This window comes from Amblyomma americanum, chromosome 5, assembly GCF_052857255.1.
Source record: "Amblyomma americanum isolate KBUSLIRL-KWMA chromosome 5, ASM5285725v1, whole genome shotgun sequence".
NCBI lineage: Eukaryota > Metazoa > Arthropoda > Arachnida > Ixodida > Ixodidae > Amblyomma > Amblyomma americanum.
This window is the reverse complement of record NC_135501.1, coordinates 137,799,719-137,818,601: the sequence shown is the minus strand read 5'-3', so window position 1 is coordinate 137,818,601 and position 18,883 is coordinate 137,799,719. Positions and strand designations below refer to the sequence as shown.

The 18,883-nt window shown below is 46.3% G+C and overlaps 1 protein-coding gene across 1 annotated transcript; it reads right to left on the bottom strand.

The window, feature by feature from the left end:
- Window positions 1-4,689: 4,689 nt before the first annotated feature.
- On the bottom strand, window positions 4,690-16,648 carry LOC144134230 (uncharacterized). Its single transcript, XM_077667189.1, has 7 exons — window positions 16,562-16,648; window positions 11,129-11,178; window positions 9,903-9,971; window positions 8,347-8,388; window positions 7,162-7,774; window positions 5,899-6,173; window positions 4,690-4,779 (listed from the first exon to the last, which is right to left on the bottom strand). Exons 2-7 carry the CDS (start codon window positions 11,156-11,158, stop codon window positions 4,690-4,692), a joined length of 1,119 nt encoding a protein of 372 aa, XP_077523315.1. The 5' UTR covers window positions 11,159-11,178; window positions 16,562-16,648.
- Window positions 16,649-18,883: the final 2,235 nt, after the last annotated feature.

Genomic DNA, 18,883 nt, shown 5'->3' with positions numbered 1-18,883 from the left:
CTTCAAACCTTCAGCAAAACAACCCCTCCTTTGCTTAATCTCCACGGCAATCCTCGAGAGAGTGGTTTATTTTGCTTCGCCGTCGCCACGGGCGATATGAATATATAACTTTTCATGAATTCAAGCAAGTACCCCCAAATAAATGTGGTACAAAACAATTCTGCTGACCAAATGCCATTTCTGTGCGAAATTTGAGTCCGAACAATCCACTGATTTAGCTGAGAGAAACATTCTACAACGCGCATTTAATTGCAGAACAAGCTGTACATATCCTGCTTAACATGTGCCTAAAAAAAAGGCATTTTTGGCAGTTTGAAAGTAACGGCTTCTTGAAAGTGAGGATATGCCGAGACCATTAGTGAGTTGCTGCCCTTACAAACTTTCCTTCAGTATACAAACCTTGTCAAGATAAAGATCCCTGTGACACCGTCGGAGAAGCTTGTTCCAGAAACAGTAGCTTGGGTCACAGCCCAGACTGTACTCAACAATTAAATGACATCTTTTTTAACCGCGTACTGTTTCGCTGATCACATGCGATACAGTCTACACAAATGTCAACGATTTTTAGTTTCTGCTAGCCAAGATATATACTCCACAGCACTGCACAAACTGCTATTCACAACACATTTGCCCAAGCAAAGTCATCTGGTGCTGGTTGCCAGGGATCTCGAAGGTCCCTTTAAGATCATACTGCAAAAGCTGACCTTAATGGCACAACAACCTAAAATTTCAATGTGTGTGTACTGTTTTAGATTTCACAGTTTATTGCATGGGCCTGAATGTGTTCTTCGACATTCAGAAATTGCTGCGATTTTATTCTGACTGATTTGCTGGTCATCCCATTTGCTTGTTTTAAATGCACAGTAGTCATGTTATTCTCAATAAAGCTGCCAGTTTTTTTTTTACACTCCTGAAATGTAGGAGTCTGTAAAGTTGAAATGCTAGAAGTCCGTAAACTTCTATCTGGGCATTACAGGTTAAGAGGATAAAGTCATAAAAAGTGTCGGAACACCCAGAATTTCCTATTCACCCAGTTTAGCTGTTTGGCCAACTACAAAGTATCGACTTACCCTGGCAGCAAAGCTTCCACTGTAGTTCTGATACGATCGTCAAAAAAATGTTTCTTTTATTTATTTCAGCTTGCTGTGACCGCTTTTCAGGCACACTCAGAATGGGCATACAGTTTCAGGTTTTGATGGCACAGTGAACACGCAGATGAAAGAAAAGTAAATAAAAAGGTGCTCTAGAAAAACTGCCCCCGATAATACAAGCACTCCTCTCTGGAACACCCAACAAACCGTAGCTTTAATTAAAAAAAAAATAATAAAGGTTACGGAACTAAACTGGCCAGGACACTGCATCATGTGCAAACTTTTGCAACGCTCACTTCATGAGAAATGTGACATGAAAGCTGGTCCTACTTACGCTGCTGTTGCTATCCTGCAAGAGATAGTGCAGACACATTAGAAAGGACGATGCTCTGAACAGTGCCACCCAGTGACAACACAAGACTGCAACAAGGCACCTTCAAGTCCGTGAGCAGTGACATGTACTGTGTATCCGCCCAGAAGCAGTTATTGCCACTTGGGAAGACTGGAGCACTCTGTATCACACCACTTCTGCCACAATTATTTTTTCCGTTCCCGCATGTATTCTCTACTGGCACTTGTCAAATCTGCAGTATCTGTTGCCATTTCTAGCAGAGTCGCTGCAACTTTACAGCCAAGACTCAACGAAAACGAACCACTAGACAGAACTGTAGTATTTTCTGAAACAAATGACTAGAGCATAAAAAAAGTGAATTTATTTTGAAAGAATGAAGCTCTTCTATCCTTTCTTCTTCGATACATTTAATAGTACAGCAAACAACTCATTATCTCTGTCCTGCGTATTTCAACACATCGGTCAAAATTTTCCCGTTGCAATTTCAACTCCAATAGGTACAGTCTTTGTCAAAAACATATAGCCCAAGGAGTTTGCTTCCAAGCCTTGTAGTGAGGCCCTTAAGCATATTTTACGCTCCTAAGCTTGGGAGGGTTGAGGATCTTAAGTTCCTACAGCCTTCATGAGTTTAGGGTCCATGAGTAAGCAAGAAGAGCTTTGCAGCAGGGCTCAGAAGCAGACCCCTTGGGCTGTATACTTTTGACAAAATCTGTACCATGTCATCACTGCTTGTTGTTGAAAGGAAACTCATATCCTGATAATTGACTCGTGAAACAAAAAAAAAAGTCGTGAGCCAGTACTTTGCACAGCCTGCACTATATTCCACAACTTTTTCTGGCAATACAGTGGAAGTTACATTGTCATCAATTGTTATTTATGGCATACTTATCATGAACCAGTACTTTGCGCAGCCAGCACTATATTCCACAACAAATTTTTCTGGCAGTGCAGTGGAAGCTACATTGTCATTAATTGTTATTTATGGCATACTTCTAAAACAACTGCCAACTTTAAATGTAAGTCAAGGAAAGAAACTGACAGACATTTATGGTCGGTAATACAAAATTTGAGCACAGCTCATCATACACCACCTGCCATTGGTGGGAGGCGGAGTGTTATACTGCTAGCCACCCTCCAGGATCTTCCTGTGGTAGCCACCTTCCAGTTGTTCCTCCTCCACTCTCACTGTGGCAAATACGCGTTGCGCTGACGACAAGGAAGCCATGAACAAGCGTCTAAGAGCTGCACTCTAAAAAGTTTTCTTGACTACACCGAATTTGCTAGGCACGTCTAGTTACAAGAAGCATTCCACAGATCGCGCCAGCTGCACCAACGACTGAGTGAAGGTACCATGGAAAGGCCTACACACCAGGTGGCCAGGCGTGCTATCGTGCGACTGAACTATTTGGCTGATTGACGGTAAGATGCTATGTCAATATAGCCTTTTCTTCTCTGCGAAGAAAAGCTGTTGCTGAGTACAGTGCTCCACTGCAGTGCTCCACACTTCCCGAAATTCCAGTGTCAATACCCAATGTGCCTTTGAACCTCAGAGAATTCATGGCAGAGACGTGAATAAGCTGAGGCCACAGTCATTTTGCAGGGCAACAACATGACCAGGGAGACCAAGACAAGGCTCATGAGGGCAGAGGCAAATGCCTCCCCATCCCACACATTTCAGATAATGGTGGCTGCTGCTTCTGCTACTTTATCAACACAACCATGCACGCAAAGTTGGTGGGCTCCCCTTGTCAGCTGCATTCCTTGCACTGCTTTGCCACTACATGGGACTACATTCATTATAATTAGGAGCTCGCTTTGCATTCGAAAATTAAGCTAGACTTAACACTTAAAGGGATACTGAATAAAAATCCTGAAGTGATGAGAAACCACTAGATTTTCATTTGTAAAATATGGTTACCCAAGTACACAGTCATAATTCTGGTTATATATACTGGATGGCTGTATTTTGGGCATTTTATGAGCGGCTGCTGAGCCGCATTTAGCGCGTGCCTGCCTATGAGCGGGTAGATGTCATGCCTACTCTCAGCAGCACCGTAGTCAAGCTGGCTTGGAAGTGCACAATTTAGGAATCCCCACCTGCTCATTCCTATGACGGGCGCGAGATGGCGCTGCCGGTACCGTTATGCGAAATGTTTTTTCGGTTCGCTGTCACTGCAGATGATAGGTATTTCAGATTAATTTTGACTGAATCAGGCTAGTAGCCACCCAAAGTATACAACCACGGGATGCAGACAGAACTTTGAAGCATGGACACCTTTTGCTTGCCAAACGCGTTCATTTTCATGCAGTCTGTGCTGGCGATAGCTTGCAACGGGTAAGGTTGACGTGTCATCCCGTATTGTGAGGGCTTTCACAGGTGGCCGCTAGTTACGGCACATTGAGAAGTATTTCATTTCATTTCATTTATTTTTCCCTTAAAGGCCCGAAGGCATTACATAACGGGGGAACAAAATCTAGATCTTTGTGACAAGAACATATCAAAACAGAGAAAGAATAATTAGATAAAAGAAAACAATGACAAAAATAACAATATGCAACAGTTAAATGATCTTGTGATGTGTATACAATGCTAAGTGGAATGCACGGGATCGAAACAAGAACAAAATTTATATATGCAACACTCAATCAATACAAGAGAAAAAAAAACAATGCAAAAGGCATGACATATCAAAAAGAAAAGTAACAACAAACAGCTGTTCGAAGTGCCGAGGTGAATTATGGCAGAAAATTTTTGCCCTCATGAAAAATGATCGTTTAATTTTTCCCGGAATGATTTGCGGTGAGTGCATGATGCGATGGTATTTGGTCGGCCATTCTTCAGAGCTATCGCGTCCGGAAAAATGCATCCAATGATAGAAAGTAACTACTTTGTGCTCATTGCTGCTTTAAAAATTGCTTGGAGCCACAGTTAACCTTTGGGCCAGAAATCTCCGCAACAGAATTTTTGTTCACTATTCCTTTAAATTCTGTCGGTACTATCGGTGCAGCAAGGATTTCAGCACATCACTTATCTTGGAAACTTCGTTTTTGTAGCTCCGAGTGCAAAAAAGGGAGAGTAAATGAGCAGGCAATTGTTAATTTCTGAACGTATTAGGCAGTATTAAATACTCCTGACAGTCCCAATGTCTCCTGGTTTGATAACTGATCGCAAGGCTTGTGTAAACTTATAATGCAAGCATAGGCACCATGCTACATGAATAGCGCCTGCCGTGTTTTCAGTTTACCTTAACTGCTTGCACAAGCTTTAGCAGTGATATCAGAAGTGCACTTCCTACTTACGCTGTAGGTGACAAGCAAAGGGCTTTTGCTTGAAGCCTGCGCAAACAAGTTTGTGAACAGTGTTACAGAATGTCATAACTGATATCTGATGCCGTTTACCAACACACTCATCAATGAGAGCTAAACACAAACTTTAGTGAGGTACGATTTTTCTCACACCACAGAAGAAGATATAGGCTTGCTCAAAGGTTCCAACACCAACAATAAAGCTTTCAACTCGTGACGATTTCCATTCTGGCGGGACCAAAATTTTAAACTCTGGTTTTTAAATGTGCTGGATATGAAGAATAAACCTGCCATCCTATGACTACAAGCTTTTAAAAAGCTGCCATGGTAGACTGACCACTGTGCTGAAATATTTCCTCCTTTTCTACTTATGATCACGGCAAGTGCTGAAATGGTCGCTTCCATTACTGGCTGCATATGAATGCATCCCTTCAGGCTGAAATTAGGCCTAAGCTAATTCACAGAGTGAAACAGGGAAGTTCAAGTGTCAGTGCACAACTGTCTAAGATCTCTCCTAAAGTTACCAAACTTACGCGTCCTCTGCCACCAGCTGTGAAAACTGTCTTGTACCTTGCCTTTTCGCTTGAGCTGCTGAGGAGCACATACGTACACACAAAAAAAAAGAAACACCTTAATAGCGGCGTCAAACACAGTTCACAAGAGAGTGATGCCAGTCATCAGATGATGAGCTCCACAGTGTGTCTGCTGCGAGTTACTGTGCTACGATTCCTATTTCACAACTTGCCCGTTGAATAATTACTCGACTCCTTTTGTTGTTGCAGCACTTTTGGTATCAGTGACGAGCAGCAGGTACTATAGCATTCAGTATGAGCTATACTGTGCAAGCACTTCAGCGGGTGCTAGCACGGTACAGTTCATACTGAGCGCAATATTACTGATACAATCGACAAATAGGTCTGATGTGAAGTACAAAGCAACACACATATCGGTTAGAGCATTGCTTCAGGTAAACACACTTCTTTGCCACGCCAACGAGTGACTGAGTGAGAAACGCACTCACAAGCCACATGGCGCTGACAACGTAAAAGTACAAGGCTTCACTTTTTTCCACACTACGATGTTGTGCCTGACATCACTCCATTAGCTAGTGCTGTAAAATGAGGGTGAGGGAGAGAGCCTGTAACTCACAGGGGCCGACCTCATGGCGGCGATGCGAGCAGACGACCGCTGGGCCTGTGCATTGTAGATCTGTGGAGACTCCTCTGTGGAGGTGCCCGTGCTGACCACACGACGTGTGATCGAGCTTTTGCTGCCCAAGTTCACAACAGGCTGAGAGACAGTGAACGAATGGGGCATGGAGGCACTAGAACGGTCGCGCGCTGGTGACCGCTCCGTCGAGGTAGTGGTGGACGAAGTTGATGATGTGGGCATGCGGGGCGGTCCAGCCTTTTGAGAAGACGTCTCTGCAGTGTGGAGCAGATTAGGCGTGGGCAATGGCTTGAGAAGCTGACCTCAATAACTTCATGATTCTTCATTCAGCTTCCCACTGAATGGGCTATAAACTACTTTGCAAGTGCATGCCATGCTTGATAGGTGGCACTGGCCCTGTTTCAGACAGCCTTTCTAACAAAGTCACAATGAAGCCCTGCTTTGAACGCAATCCCTCTCTAAACTGAAAAACAGCACACAAAAAGAAGACTGTAGCCTAAGCTTAATCACTGCTAACCTCCCAAATGTCCATGAGTTAGGAGCCACCAGTACATGGGAAGAGTGCCACGAATGTCACACTGTGACTGAAGTTGCAGAGAGTGCACAAACAACGCCAGCAACTGTTAAGACCTGTCGTGTTTGAGCAGGAAAAGTGGGCATCACAGTCACTTTTCCAATGAGAGGAAGAGCAAGTGGTTTACACGGGCAAACGTGACCAGGCTCCTAAGTGCTTCAATGGCAGCGGGGAAGACAACTCGAGTGACAAATGAAGGGAACATAAGTAAAGTTGTCACCAAGTAAACGACACAATAAGGTGCATCGCAACCCATTCAGTAACCTCTTAAACTAGTCACAGCTCCGTTGCACAGAACTGAAAATTACTAATACAATATGGTGGGTTGTCACCTAAGATCACCGTCACAAAGACCAAAGAATTCAATGCACTGTTCTACTTCCAACATTAGGAAAGACAACAGAATTTTAATGCAAGCTCCCATTAGAATAATTGGCAGCTATGCTCACATGCAACCGAAGTCAGCCATACGCTTCTCCAGCAGGAATTGTTCTGAGTGTGGCTTTTAGAGCTCCAGGAATGGTAAGCACTGCCCCTAAAAGCAGTTCAAGAACTGTCAATACCTCCAGCCTTCAATCGAGCACTCACCTCTTGAGCAAAAACAAGCAATTTGTACAACTCACAAAAGAAGCAAGGCAACTACAGCAAGAGATGTAAACCTTTCTCACTTGTAGGGCTAACACTCTTTTTCCGCTGTGTCGGCGTGCGTGCCGGCGACTTCGAAGTGGCCCTCGTCGTCTTGGCTGCGGCAGGAGTCCTCCTGGCAGGACTCTTTGCTGCCGGCGACTTTGGTCGCCTGGGACTCTTAGCTGCTGGAGAGCGTGGGCGCCCAGGACTCTTGGCTGCTGGAGACCGTGGGCGCCTGGGACTCTTGGCGGCAGGAGACCTTGGGCGCCTGGGACTTTTGGCTGCTGGCGGCCTGCCTGTGGGACTCTTGGGGTGTGTCGTCTTTGCAGCGGGGCGACCTGGGCTCCTTGAGGTGGAAGTACGGCTGGGGCTTCTTGCACAAGTACGCCCCGGGCTCCTAGCTGCCAGACTTCTTTTCGTCGGACTCTTGCCGGGCGTATTTTTTGTTGGGCTGGGCGTCGTTGGTGATACGGCCTTCCTGCCTGGCGAACGCGAGGTTCGCGAAGATGAGGAGGTAGTAATGGTGCCAGATCGGCCAGCACTGCGGCTTTGGCTGCGACCCATGACACGCTTGGTCGGAGTCTTCGAGCGGACACGCGGTGAAGTAGTTGTGGTCCGTGTGCTGCGGGTGGTGTAGGTAACCGTAGACTCTGTCTGTGTGAGAGGGGAGGAGAATCATCAGAGTTGTGAGAGATAGTTTGCCAAGCAGAACCAGTCAACATGCAAGTGTGAGCTTTGGTTTGGAAGATGATTAAGCTTGAAGGCAGGTGACTAACAAACCCAGCAAGTCTGACAAAGGTACACCTCTGGCGGGCAGCATAATAACACCTTCAGGGGAAAAAAAAAGGTGCTTTTTATCCATTTTGGTTGCTGAGGGCTTTTATCCACAGCTGCTACTGCTGCTGCCACTACTGCTTACAGAATTGTCTATGATACAAGGGCTCAAAAAATGATCCCTGCACTTTTGGCAAAAAATAAAAAGCCTTCTCCGCTGGCACTGCACACCTTACGAATGCCAATGAAGAGAACACGTGGAAAAATGTGGATACCTTTTACATGCACTCTCATGGGTCAAAGTCAATGGCCAAAGAAGCCACTTTGATGGCAACTGGCTGTAGGCCAATGCCCTGCTTCATCAAACCCATTGTACAACAAGCCTTGAAAAATGTAGCTTCAGAACTGCGGTATGGCGCCACCGACAAACCTAGCAGTGATCTCTCACTCACTGTGTAGGTCGTACGGGTGCTGTCGGTTGAGGACGAGTCTGACTGTGCAAGAAGAGCAGAGGAAACAAGCAAGTGTGCTCAGTCAGACCAACAGTCTCGTTCAGGGTCTCACATGTGGTTGCATTACACAGACAGTCCTTTTGTCTTGTACAAGATGTACATGCTGTTGTTTGTTGATATATCCTATTTGACACTTTTTCAAGCAGCAAAGGGCCACAGCTTAAGGAAGCAATCAGAATTTGCAAGCTGTTCGAAACATTAAAACATTTGCTAACCCCTATGAGAACCAGATAGCCGTAACACACTGGGCAAAAAATGGTGTTAGAAGCGCCTGACCTTTGGTGCAATTTTGGCCCATATAATACTGCAGCTGTTCCAACCCTACAAGGAGGAGAGTGCCTGTCCACAAATATCTTTGTCACTGGTTTTGCCACTCCAAAAAGCCCTGACAAAACTATCGCTTGCTTCGCAATACAATGGCTGCACTCAGCCCCCTGCATTCACAGCCTACCAACTGCACTGCCACAACAAAGGGCTTCGAATGTGAAGGAAGCTGCCTCGAGGACGAGCAGTACGTGGTTCCGCAGTACCACCTGCAGCTGCACAGCCTGAGGTATGGACTGTGGTCAGGCCACGTGTAGTGAGCATTTCCATGACTAGGCAATGCCGAGAGCGCCAAAACAAGAAAAGCTACTAGACAGACGCGTGTCCATCAGTGGGTAAAATTCCGTATTCTTAATGTTGTGACCAATGCGGCTGTAGGCGGAAACTTTGACGAGAACAGTCTAACGACAGCCATGCCAACTGGACGCTGCTATATACTCGGAGCCCTTCGTTTCTCGGTTTTATTTATTTTTATTTTGAAAATCGGAGCTTTTTTTTTTTCAGCTCAAATTTTGGTACGAATAGGTTTATTGTACGAAAATTTAAGCTGAAATAAAAAGGCACCGTCCAGTTTTTACACCCTGAATTCCGAAGAAAAAAACTAAAACCCAAAAAGAAGGACCTTATATATATATCTATATCTCTCTCCTATATAATCTCTCCTTATATATATATATATATATATATATATATATATATACACACTGTGGTGCTGAGCTACACCAGCGAGCCCTATAAATGGGTGATGTGAATCTCTCCTGCTGGTAATGATGCAACTAGAAGAAGCACCCTCGGGAGACAAAGAAACCAGTTTTTGCGACATACACCCATTTGACACCCGTTGCTGCAAAAGGTGGTGACATAAGGAACAATACAGTAGTAGGAAGGAGAAAATTTCCTGCATTGCTGTGCTCCTTCACTGCACATAATTTTTTTTTAGGGAAGGGCATTGGTTTTGACTGCTAATCAAAAATACTTTCCTCCTTCCTTTTTTTTTGCACTCCAAATGCCAGTGAACCTGCATAGTTCACAAAAAAGCTTTCCTTTCTACACTGCAAAGTCGCACAGCTGGTAGAGAAAGTGCCAAACGGAAGCTAAGAGGTACAACACATCGTAATGGCGCTACACTGGGGCAGCGATAAGAAAGAGAAAGGACATACATTGTCACTCACTGTCCGGCTGTTACTGCTGCTGTGACTGACTGTCCGGTTGCTGCTGCTGGTAGTCAGTGACGAGACTGACTGCGTAAAGAAGACAGAGGGCGTGAGTAGCGGTATAGTATCCGTCCAAACGGTATCAGTCGTTAATCCAGTGCTTACCATTAAGCTAAGTGAATAATGTAATGGCACAAAGGCACCGTTTTAATGCTTACCATGAAGTTTGAATCAGCAGCTCAGCACTTCACTTCTGTGCTCAGTGTTATGCCGAGATCATAAACTTGACTTCATTTAACTTCAGCCTATGTAAACTAGCAGTCAACGTCCACCCAAGTGTGGAGGTTAGAACAGGTGCGTAGCTTTTGCAGTGGTACAGAGTGCAGACAAAATAATATTTCCAAGAACTGAAAGACATCCAAGATCTTCCATAAGGACGGCACACTTTGCCTTTCAAAAGCGTTCTCAACAGCCGGCCAATCTCAGACGCAGCAAAATATCGGTCACTGAATGAGGATGGCAAATGCCGTTAATACGACCAGTTGTGGGTCTATGCACTGCCTAGCGAAGTGCACACGGCTAGTTTGGAAATTGAAGCTGCTCTAAATGCAGCAGCAGGTGGAGATAATTTTCCTACGGGTGCCCTGCTTAGCAGCACCGAGTGTAATGAGCATGGCACCAAGGACACGCTCAATAACATATGGTACTCGATAGAGCTGACGAACAAAGATCTTTTCTTTTTGCATTCTGCAGCAACAATCTAAGCACACTTATGATGCCACAAAGTGGTGTTGGGCTTGCATGACGTCGAGGGGGGAAAAATTAATAATAAAACAAGATCTCTCAAGACAAGCAAGTGAACACAATGGGACAGTGAGCCATTAGCAAGCCAGCGTCTGAACGTGCAGTGTCAGTAAGCACAAGTAAAAACACTGCAGTGTCAGACAAGAGTGCCAAGGAGATAAAAGCAACTTTAAAAATGACAACGATTTCTTCCACAACTTAGCAGTAGCATATGTTGCAATCATAAAAAACTAAATGCTTAAGTGTCATTTGCTTCCCTTATCTGCGATTGTCCAGAAGGCAGCTGCTGTCCCAGAACTCTGTGCAGTTACCTTCGTTACGGATGAGAGATGGACGACGGCGACTGAGTCGTCGACAAATTGGATTTTGCACATGTTGCCCTCGATGCGGAGCACTCGTGCCTGCAGAGGGTGGTCCTCCACAACCACAGTGGAACCTACCTCCACAGCGCCCTTCTTCGGGGTAGCCATCCTGGCGCACTAATGCCTGTCTGCACAGAAAAGAAATGGGGGAGGGGGGGGATTAGTATGTCACATTCAGTCCTTCACAGAACCATCACATGGGTAATTAACGCAAGCTTGCTCAACACCAGGCTATGTCCAATGGAGGGCAAAGGCCTCTCTCAGCAATTTCTAAATACCTCTCTTGTACCTTTTCAATCAATACGGAACATAATGTGCTACTTGTGCAAGGTTTTCTGGCGCGAATGGGTCAGTACTAGTTTGCACTAAAGCCAAACGTGGAACAAGATATATAAACAGAACGCTCTCCCTAAGTGCTTATTGTTCAATGTCAGCCATTGTGTCTTAATGCTCCTTTGACCTGGCTCTCAGGCCAGTAATGCAGTCCCATCTTATATATTGTGCTCATATATTGCACAAACTTCTCCCCATGTTTCCTTCCCCATGACAGGCCACACGGTTGAAGTGTTGCGCATTGCATGCCCTGCCCAAGTCTATTTTCTCCCTTTCACCCCAGGACATCATTAACTCATGCTTGTTCTTTAATCCGCACTGTTGTTCTGACACTGCCTCAGAAAACTTTTTTTCAATATTGACAAATGGCATGGCATTTACTAGCAGAGTACATGGCAAGGAAGATGCACTTGACAGATGGCACCTAAAAGGCAGAAACGTGGTAGGGAGCACTCCCCTCCAGTATTTCTTTTTATCACTGCAGTTTTTTTTCTATGTATTATTCCATGCTTTGTGTTGCTTGTAGTACCGAGTGAAACTGTACAAAATTACTGAGATGTTAGGTGAAAAAAAATTCCTGAATTATGGGACACACACAGAAAGGACAGGGCAGGACTTATTACATAACACTGAGTCTTTTTAAGTGCTCCAATTTTTATTGGCTGAGCCCTACCTAGCGTCAGCTTGATTTCAGCCACAAACCAACCAGCATGCGAGGGAGTTTATCACCAAAAGATGTGGCAGTGCACGTAATACCATATAGCATGCTACGCACGTGTCGCCTGCAGACCACTATATATTCGTCTTGTTATCCACTGAATTCATTGGAACTTTCAGCGATATTTCCATGGCTGCGTTTCTTTTTACCTGTACCTTAGCACATCGATTACTGCTGCTATAGTAACGAACTTGGGCACCAAGGGCGTTACAAAAGGTTGTGGTTCAGTACGAACTGGACAACGCAGCCATTTGGAAGCAGACACTTTTCAAATATCATGGACATGCAACTCGCCACCCCCCCTTGCTGCGTAAGCAGTCCGTAACTGGTTTGCCAAGCAGATGAAAGGGGCCGACATTTAGCGAGTGGAGCCCTTTACTGAAAAATGGTTCACTGTAGCCAAACTGCTTGTCTTTAGCTCAACTGCCACTCGCACTGACAGACTTGCAAGTGCAACGAGCCCACTAGCTGCCTCAGTGACTGGATCACACACAGCAATGTTACCATCAATGCTTTCATTGTCCATATATTCCGCCCGAAGAAAAGATGCTTCCAGTAACAGCCACTTCAAACATGAGCTAGTGCAAAGCAAAGAACAAAGGTAGGCCAGGCACTGAAATCAGCACTCACTGGGTGCCCTCCTCTCTACACAGGGGCTCTAAGTGAGGAAAGCTTGGGGAGGCCCCGACTGCGGGAGGGAAGGATTGAACTTCGATGCTACTCAGTGGTTCGTGTGGTGATGCCCTATATTGTTTGCACAAATGTAATCAGTAACAATCAAGAGTGATTATGCTCCATTTAAAATTTTTCTCTCTTTAGTAGCAGATATCCACCTCAGCTGGCTATGGCATCTGGCTGCAGAGCCCATTGTTGTGGATTCAAGTCCCAGCACCACATTTTGGTTATGAGAGACTTTCCGCATAACGAGGTTGCGCATGCAAAGGTGCAGCTGTATTCTGTTTTTTCTTCATCTACTGCAATGCCTCTTGTCACATCCCGTGCTTGCTGCTGAGCACTCATAACAGGCTGCAACGAGAAATGAAAAGTGCCTCACAAGGCTGTGCCACAAGCACACTGTAACCGAGAAAAGTGCCATTTATCCTAAAGGGTCATAGTTGCATTATTAAGGCGAGTGTTGGATCATGATCGGCAATGCACCTGTGTTGCAGGACATCCACCATTTCTACCGGCCTAACTTTGTGTGATTTTTTTTCATAAGTATTCTCTTTCATTTATTTTTCTGCAGTATTGACCGTGCAACAATATTTCTTTTTTGCCTCTCGGGCAAAGCTTGAGCTCAGTAGAACGTCCCTGACCCTGGGAAAACATAAGCAATGAGTAATTTCTAGACTATCTTCACCATGAATAGACAAAAGTTCCAGCAAGAACTATAAAATTAAGATGAGAGAGTCTCCAGAGATTCGTGGAAAGGCGAAAAACAACAGTGTTTACCATTCGATGATCTCGGCGAGACCAGTACAATCAATTTCCATTATTTCAAAAGGCTGCTAATACAAGGAAGTGGCTACCACCCTGCGGGCAGCCAACAAAATAGTTGTCAGGTTAGGATGCCAGCACTGTTAGTAGATTGACTCCTTGTAGTAGCATGACATGCACAGCCCCCCTTTAGAGAAGGATTTTCTGTTTTTATAAATTTAAAAAAGTTGGACAAATAAATATTGGTTTCCGATGGGAATTTGTCGCCTTTAGGTAGCACTCTGAGATTTGTTGGGGTAGGTTTGATTGCCGGCTGCCGGTAGGTTTTTGTGCACGGTATTCTTCCAGTGAAACAGCTGGAAAAAGGAAATTCTAGCAGTGCCTTGTCATTGGCTGCGTGCCGTAATGTGACCAGAATCAGCCAATGGGGTCAAACTACCAGAGATCCCTGCTGGCTATTTTGCTGGATGCTGGCACACAAATCAAGTCCTTAAGACAATGCAAAACATGCCAGCAAGGTGCATCGCGGTTTCGAACATAGTACAAGCCAGCTGTTCTACGAGTACAAAAGCTTCTAAAAAAAAAAATTGGCAGTGGCTTAACTTGGCTAACCCTGGAATTCAGCGAAAAGCAAGGACGCTTGCTAAGTGTCTGAGGCTCTCCATGGCAGCTCCACTACGCGCTTGCGACAGCCGTTCTATATATGCCCACATGACCACGTGGTTATGACGTGGTGTCACATGGTCTTGCGACACCCCATCGGTTGTCATCACGTGGCTTCACATCATCCCATCGGATGTTCATAAAGGTGAACTAAGGAGGAATCTGAAATCGTATTTTTATCACAGGAACTCTATCTACACGTTCCAAGAATTCTTAGAAACTTCGAAGTATTGTCCCATGTGGCCGATTTCCCTAATTTAAATCTGATTAAACATCCCAACTCCCTCCTTTTTTTTAACTAGATGCTGAAGGTAGGAGGAGTCAACTAACGCGTGAACTGCCTTTCAGCCAGTCTCATGGTGGCTTTGCTTCTGCTTTTTTGTTTTTTAGGTTTCTGTGAATAAATGGTTTCAGTCGCAGACAACATAGCTGCAAATTAGGCCCATGGAAATAAAAATATGCATGGACTTTTTGATTTACGTATCACTCTGCCGCTGACAGAGCGGCAAGCTGCCACGGGACTGGCTGAAAGGCACTCACGTGTTGGTCGATTCCTCCTACCTTCAGCATTGAATTAAAAAAAAAAAGGCGGGAGCCGATTTAACGTCCGGGAGCATCTAGATCGCTCTAGAGCGCTCCAAGAGGCGACCGCACATTCGGCTGGCCGAAACTGGCCGCTCTGACTACATTCGGCTGGTTCTTTCTCAGCGCTCGCCTCCAGCTCAGACCGCTCTGACGCGCTCCGAGAAAAAAGTCGGTGCAGCTCCGAGATGAGTCCACGTGACAGAGCTACTTCCGCCATTTCGCGAAAGCGGTGCGAGGCCTTGGCGTCCCCTGCGCATAGGCAGAAGCAAGTGTAGGCTTTTGACGCAGTGGTAGCGTCCTTGCTGTGTTGTGTTTTGCGGGTGCCGCGCTGTGTGAGGCAAAATGTCCAAGAGACGCCCGATAACTACGCTAGGAACGCGGTCCATGTTGCTGTCGCATGACAACAGTGATTCCAGCAGCAGCTCAGACGAGGACAACAGTGCTATCCACAAGGCGGTGTTCGAAAAATGAGCGTCCCGTGGGATGGAAAGCCGGGGTAGCAATCGATACAGGCTAAGCGGCGACCGCGATGCAAACTGTGTGCGGGCACGTGCAGCTAAAGGTAATCAAGGGACCTTACGGGCGACTACTGTTTACATCAGCAGCAGTGCCACGTAGTGGTTGCAGAAGTTACGTCCCCCTTCTGCCTCCTGCGCTTCCGCTCTAAAAACTCGCTGACCATCCGGCTTGACTAGTCTCGCTATGCGCTCAGAGCGAGAGCAGCTCCCACTCTGCCAGATCCTAACCGGATCGCGGGAGCAATCAGTCGAAGACACCATAAAAATGCTCGGAACTTGGAGATCGAGTTCACGCGGTAAAAAGAATTCAGATTCCTTTTTAGTGCACCTTTAAGGTCAAAGGTCAATCTAATGGTCACCCAATGTCAAAGGTCAACTAAAGGTCATGGGTCCAACACCATGCATAACTGTACCACATATGGTCACACGGCTAAGTGGTTGGGCTGAAGGGCGTTCAAGGTCATTCTTCGGCCTACACAACGACTGCTTTGCCTAGTGAAGCTTTTCGCTTCAAGAGACGCGCGGAATATTTCGCGGTTCAAAGAGGAGGCTACGCACACAGCTAGCGTCCAAACCGCGGCAACCGCGAACGAAGCCACCGCCATCTGCATAGGGGAAGCCGAAGCTCCAGTTAGGCTTAGCGACGTAACGACGCCGCCGCTACGCAAGGACATCGCAGGATTTAATCGGGCATGCAGCGGAACAAAAGGGACGTTATCGCCGTCCACCCTTCTCTCTCTCTCCTTGACCGGCTTAAAAGCGTACAACAGGCTTCGCAGAACCTTTCAGATTTGATGATTCCCTGCTCTTTCAAAGATATATACGCGTGATGCTGCGGTACTCGCTCCCCCTAATACAATGTTCCATCCATCACGGCGCGACAGTGAGCCGCTGCGTAACCGCCGGGTAGCCGGCACGGGCGCTGCAGAGAAAAAGAAAACAAGACTCCGCATTGAGCGCGGTCATCGAACTTGACCCGCCCAGAGTAGCGTGCGTCGATATCCTCATAACGGCATCAAGCATCGCGCACAGCGTAGGCACTGCAAACGCAAAATTTTGAGCATCGAAGTTCGAAGATCACAGCGACCGCAATGCCGTGAGCGCCGAGGCGCAGGGTACGCGATGGTCGCCTGAAGCGCGCCGGTTCGGAGCAGCGCGGTCGAAGTTTCCAATTTCACGCATATCGCACTGCACTAAGTCGCGTCCTTAGCACAAAAGCTGGAACAGCTTGTTTATCGGTACTCTGTGCATCCTTACCTACCGCCGTTGCAGATTTGATTGCTTGGCCTGAAATAAAGATGGCACATATAACCACTGCGCGTGAACGCGCGCACACGTACCCACTGCACGCGAATGCGCGCACACGGCTCCACCTTCGCGAAGTTGGTTGGCTTTCGCGCGCGAAATGCCACGAGAATCGCATGTTTTCCTGCACTAGACACAGCGACGCATATTTGAAGCGGCCGAGACAAATTTATTAGCATAACATCCGATAAATAGCAGTATAAACATTAAGGACCTTTAGAATATGGGCCCGGTGACGCTAGCGGTTAGAGGCATATGGGAATAGCGGAGGATCAGTACGCAGGCGCAGGACAATAACCGGGGGGAAAGGCTTTACTGTCCTGCGCACTGCCCCCCCCCCCCCCCCCCCCCCCCTTTACGTGAACATAGCCGTTTGAGACGCTCAGTTTCAACCGGCGCCTTCTCAACGACAAAGGCATCGCCAGACGCCATTACCAAGGGGTACAAACATCTCTCCAGATTGGTCTTTTTTTAGGATGCACACCTTTCCCTGCACATTAATCAACGCTGTGTTTAGTGCCTGGGCTTATGTGCACTGAAATGTTCGACAAGCTGGACATATGTGAAATCCGCCTTTTTCACAAGGCCGCATGCGCGCCTCTCTCCTCCACCTTGAAAACAAAACAGTAAGCTTCCACTGCGCATGTGCAGTCAAGCGCACTCTCGCCACTTCGCAAGCGCAGCTGGCTCCTGGAAACGGATCGCGCCTGCTCTGCGTTCGATTTCAACCAGTAGCAGACGAATTTTCGCCACTCCTCAGAGGGCGCCACATCTCGTGAAAAGGGCGAATTGCTGAAGCTGCAATTAAGTCAACTAGTCTAATTTTACGTAAGAATGTAAAACATGCTCACTGCAAAACCAATCATTAGTACCAAAATGAACTGTTTCCATGGCAGCTACAGTAGTACGTGTGACCATATTCGTTGCATGTTGAAGTGGGACTGGGATGGGAGTAGCCACCTCCCCACCGCAACGCTCTAGCTAAAAGGCTGCCCACCCATCAGTTAACCTCCCCGCGCCATCACCGCGCACCTGGACCCTCCACAAGGATCCACTCAAAACCAATGCAGCTGTGAAACGAAAAAATGAAGGCAAAATCAAATTTAATGACACAGTGAAAAAACCAGCTTGTGCCACTCACCAGCCACCTCCGTCCACCTTCACCTTCCAGAAAATTTCTGTCGCGTGTGTGAAGGCCTGGCTTAGAGTAAATTAAAGCACAATTGTATTCATCCAGGGTGAATCGAACTGCTCTCGCAGAATTTTCGCCTCAGGTGTGTCGTCTTGCAGTAATTTTTTTCACCCGTCCTCCTTTCTGTAAACTTGTAGTCATGGATAGTAGCTGGTACCAACTACTAACTCCACTCTCTGCACTAGCCTGTCTGGTGTTGCTCTCTTCCTTGACTGTCGTGTTTAGCGCGCTATTATTTTCGTCGTAAGTCTGAACCAAATGGCCCATCTTTCGATGCTACGGCTTCGCCTAAAGGGGCAGGATGGCCTCTACTGTGTATTCTCTCCACAATATATCTACATCCTTTGAAAGCATCTTTGGCCTTTGGCTTCGAAGTGATAATGGCCCTTTTTCTACATTTGGGCTTCGGTGAGGGAGCCAAAGCGGTACAAAACACCGTCCCACAGCCAGGTTGCTGGGACAGCAGGACCACCGCCCTAAAGGTGGGACGTCTGGCCACATTCACCTAAAGGTACTTGATGGCAGATTTCCTGCACTGCCAGGCACAAATAATTAATTATTTTCATACTGGAGTAAAGGAAGCCACTACAAGATACATTGCAGGGGAAGGCACAAGGTTAACTATAACTATCTTGAACTTTTTAGTATATGCATGCTCTTGCATTTCGAATCGATAAAAATGAGGCTGCCGTGACAACGCAGTCGGTAAGAAAAAACCACAGCCACAGAACAACACTGCATGTCACCAACACCTATCTCTGCTGTCATCTGAAAACTGCAGACACGTTTGATTTACACTATTTTGATATGCGAACTCTACTTACACTGTCCTTCCTAGCTCAATAAACAACAAATGAATGCAGACATCACTAGCTGTATGCAGTCTTACTCCAGGTAAACACGTTAACCCTTCATGCCTGCCACAACACACCAAGCACGTGCTCACCAGTTTGACGATTTCCATGCGTGCAGTACAGGAGAATGAAGAGATATTTCACACAAATTGGTCGTGGATGGATCCCACACAGACTTCTTGTGTGATGGAATCGTCACTGGCAGAAACATCACACCTGTAAATAAAA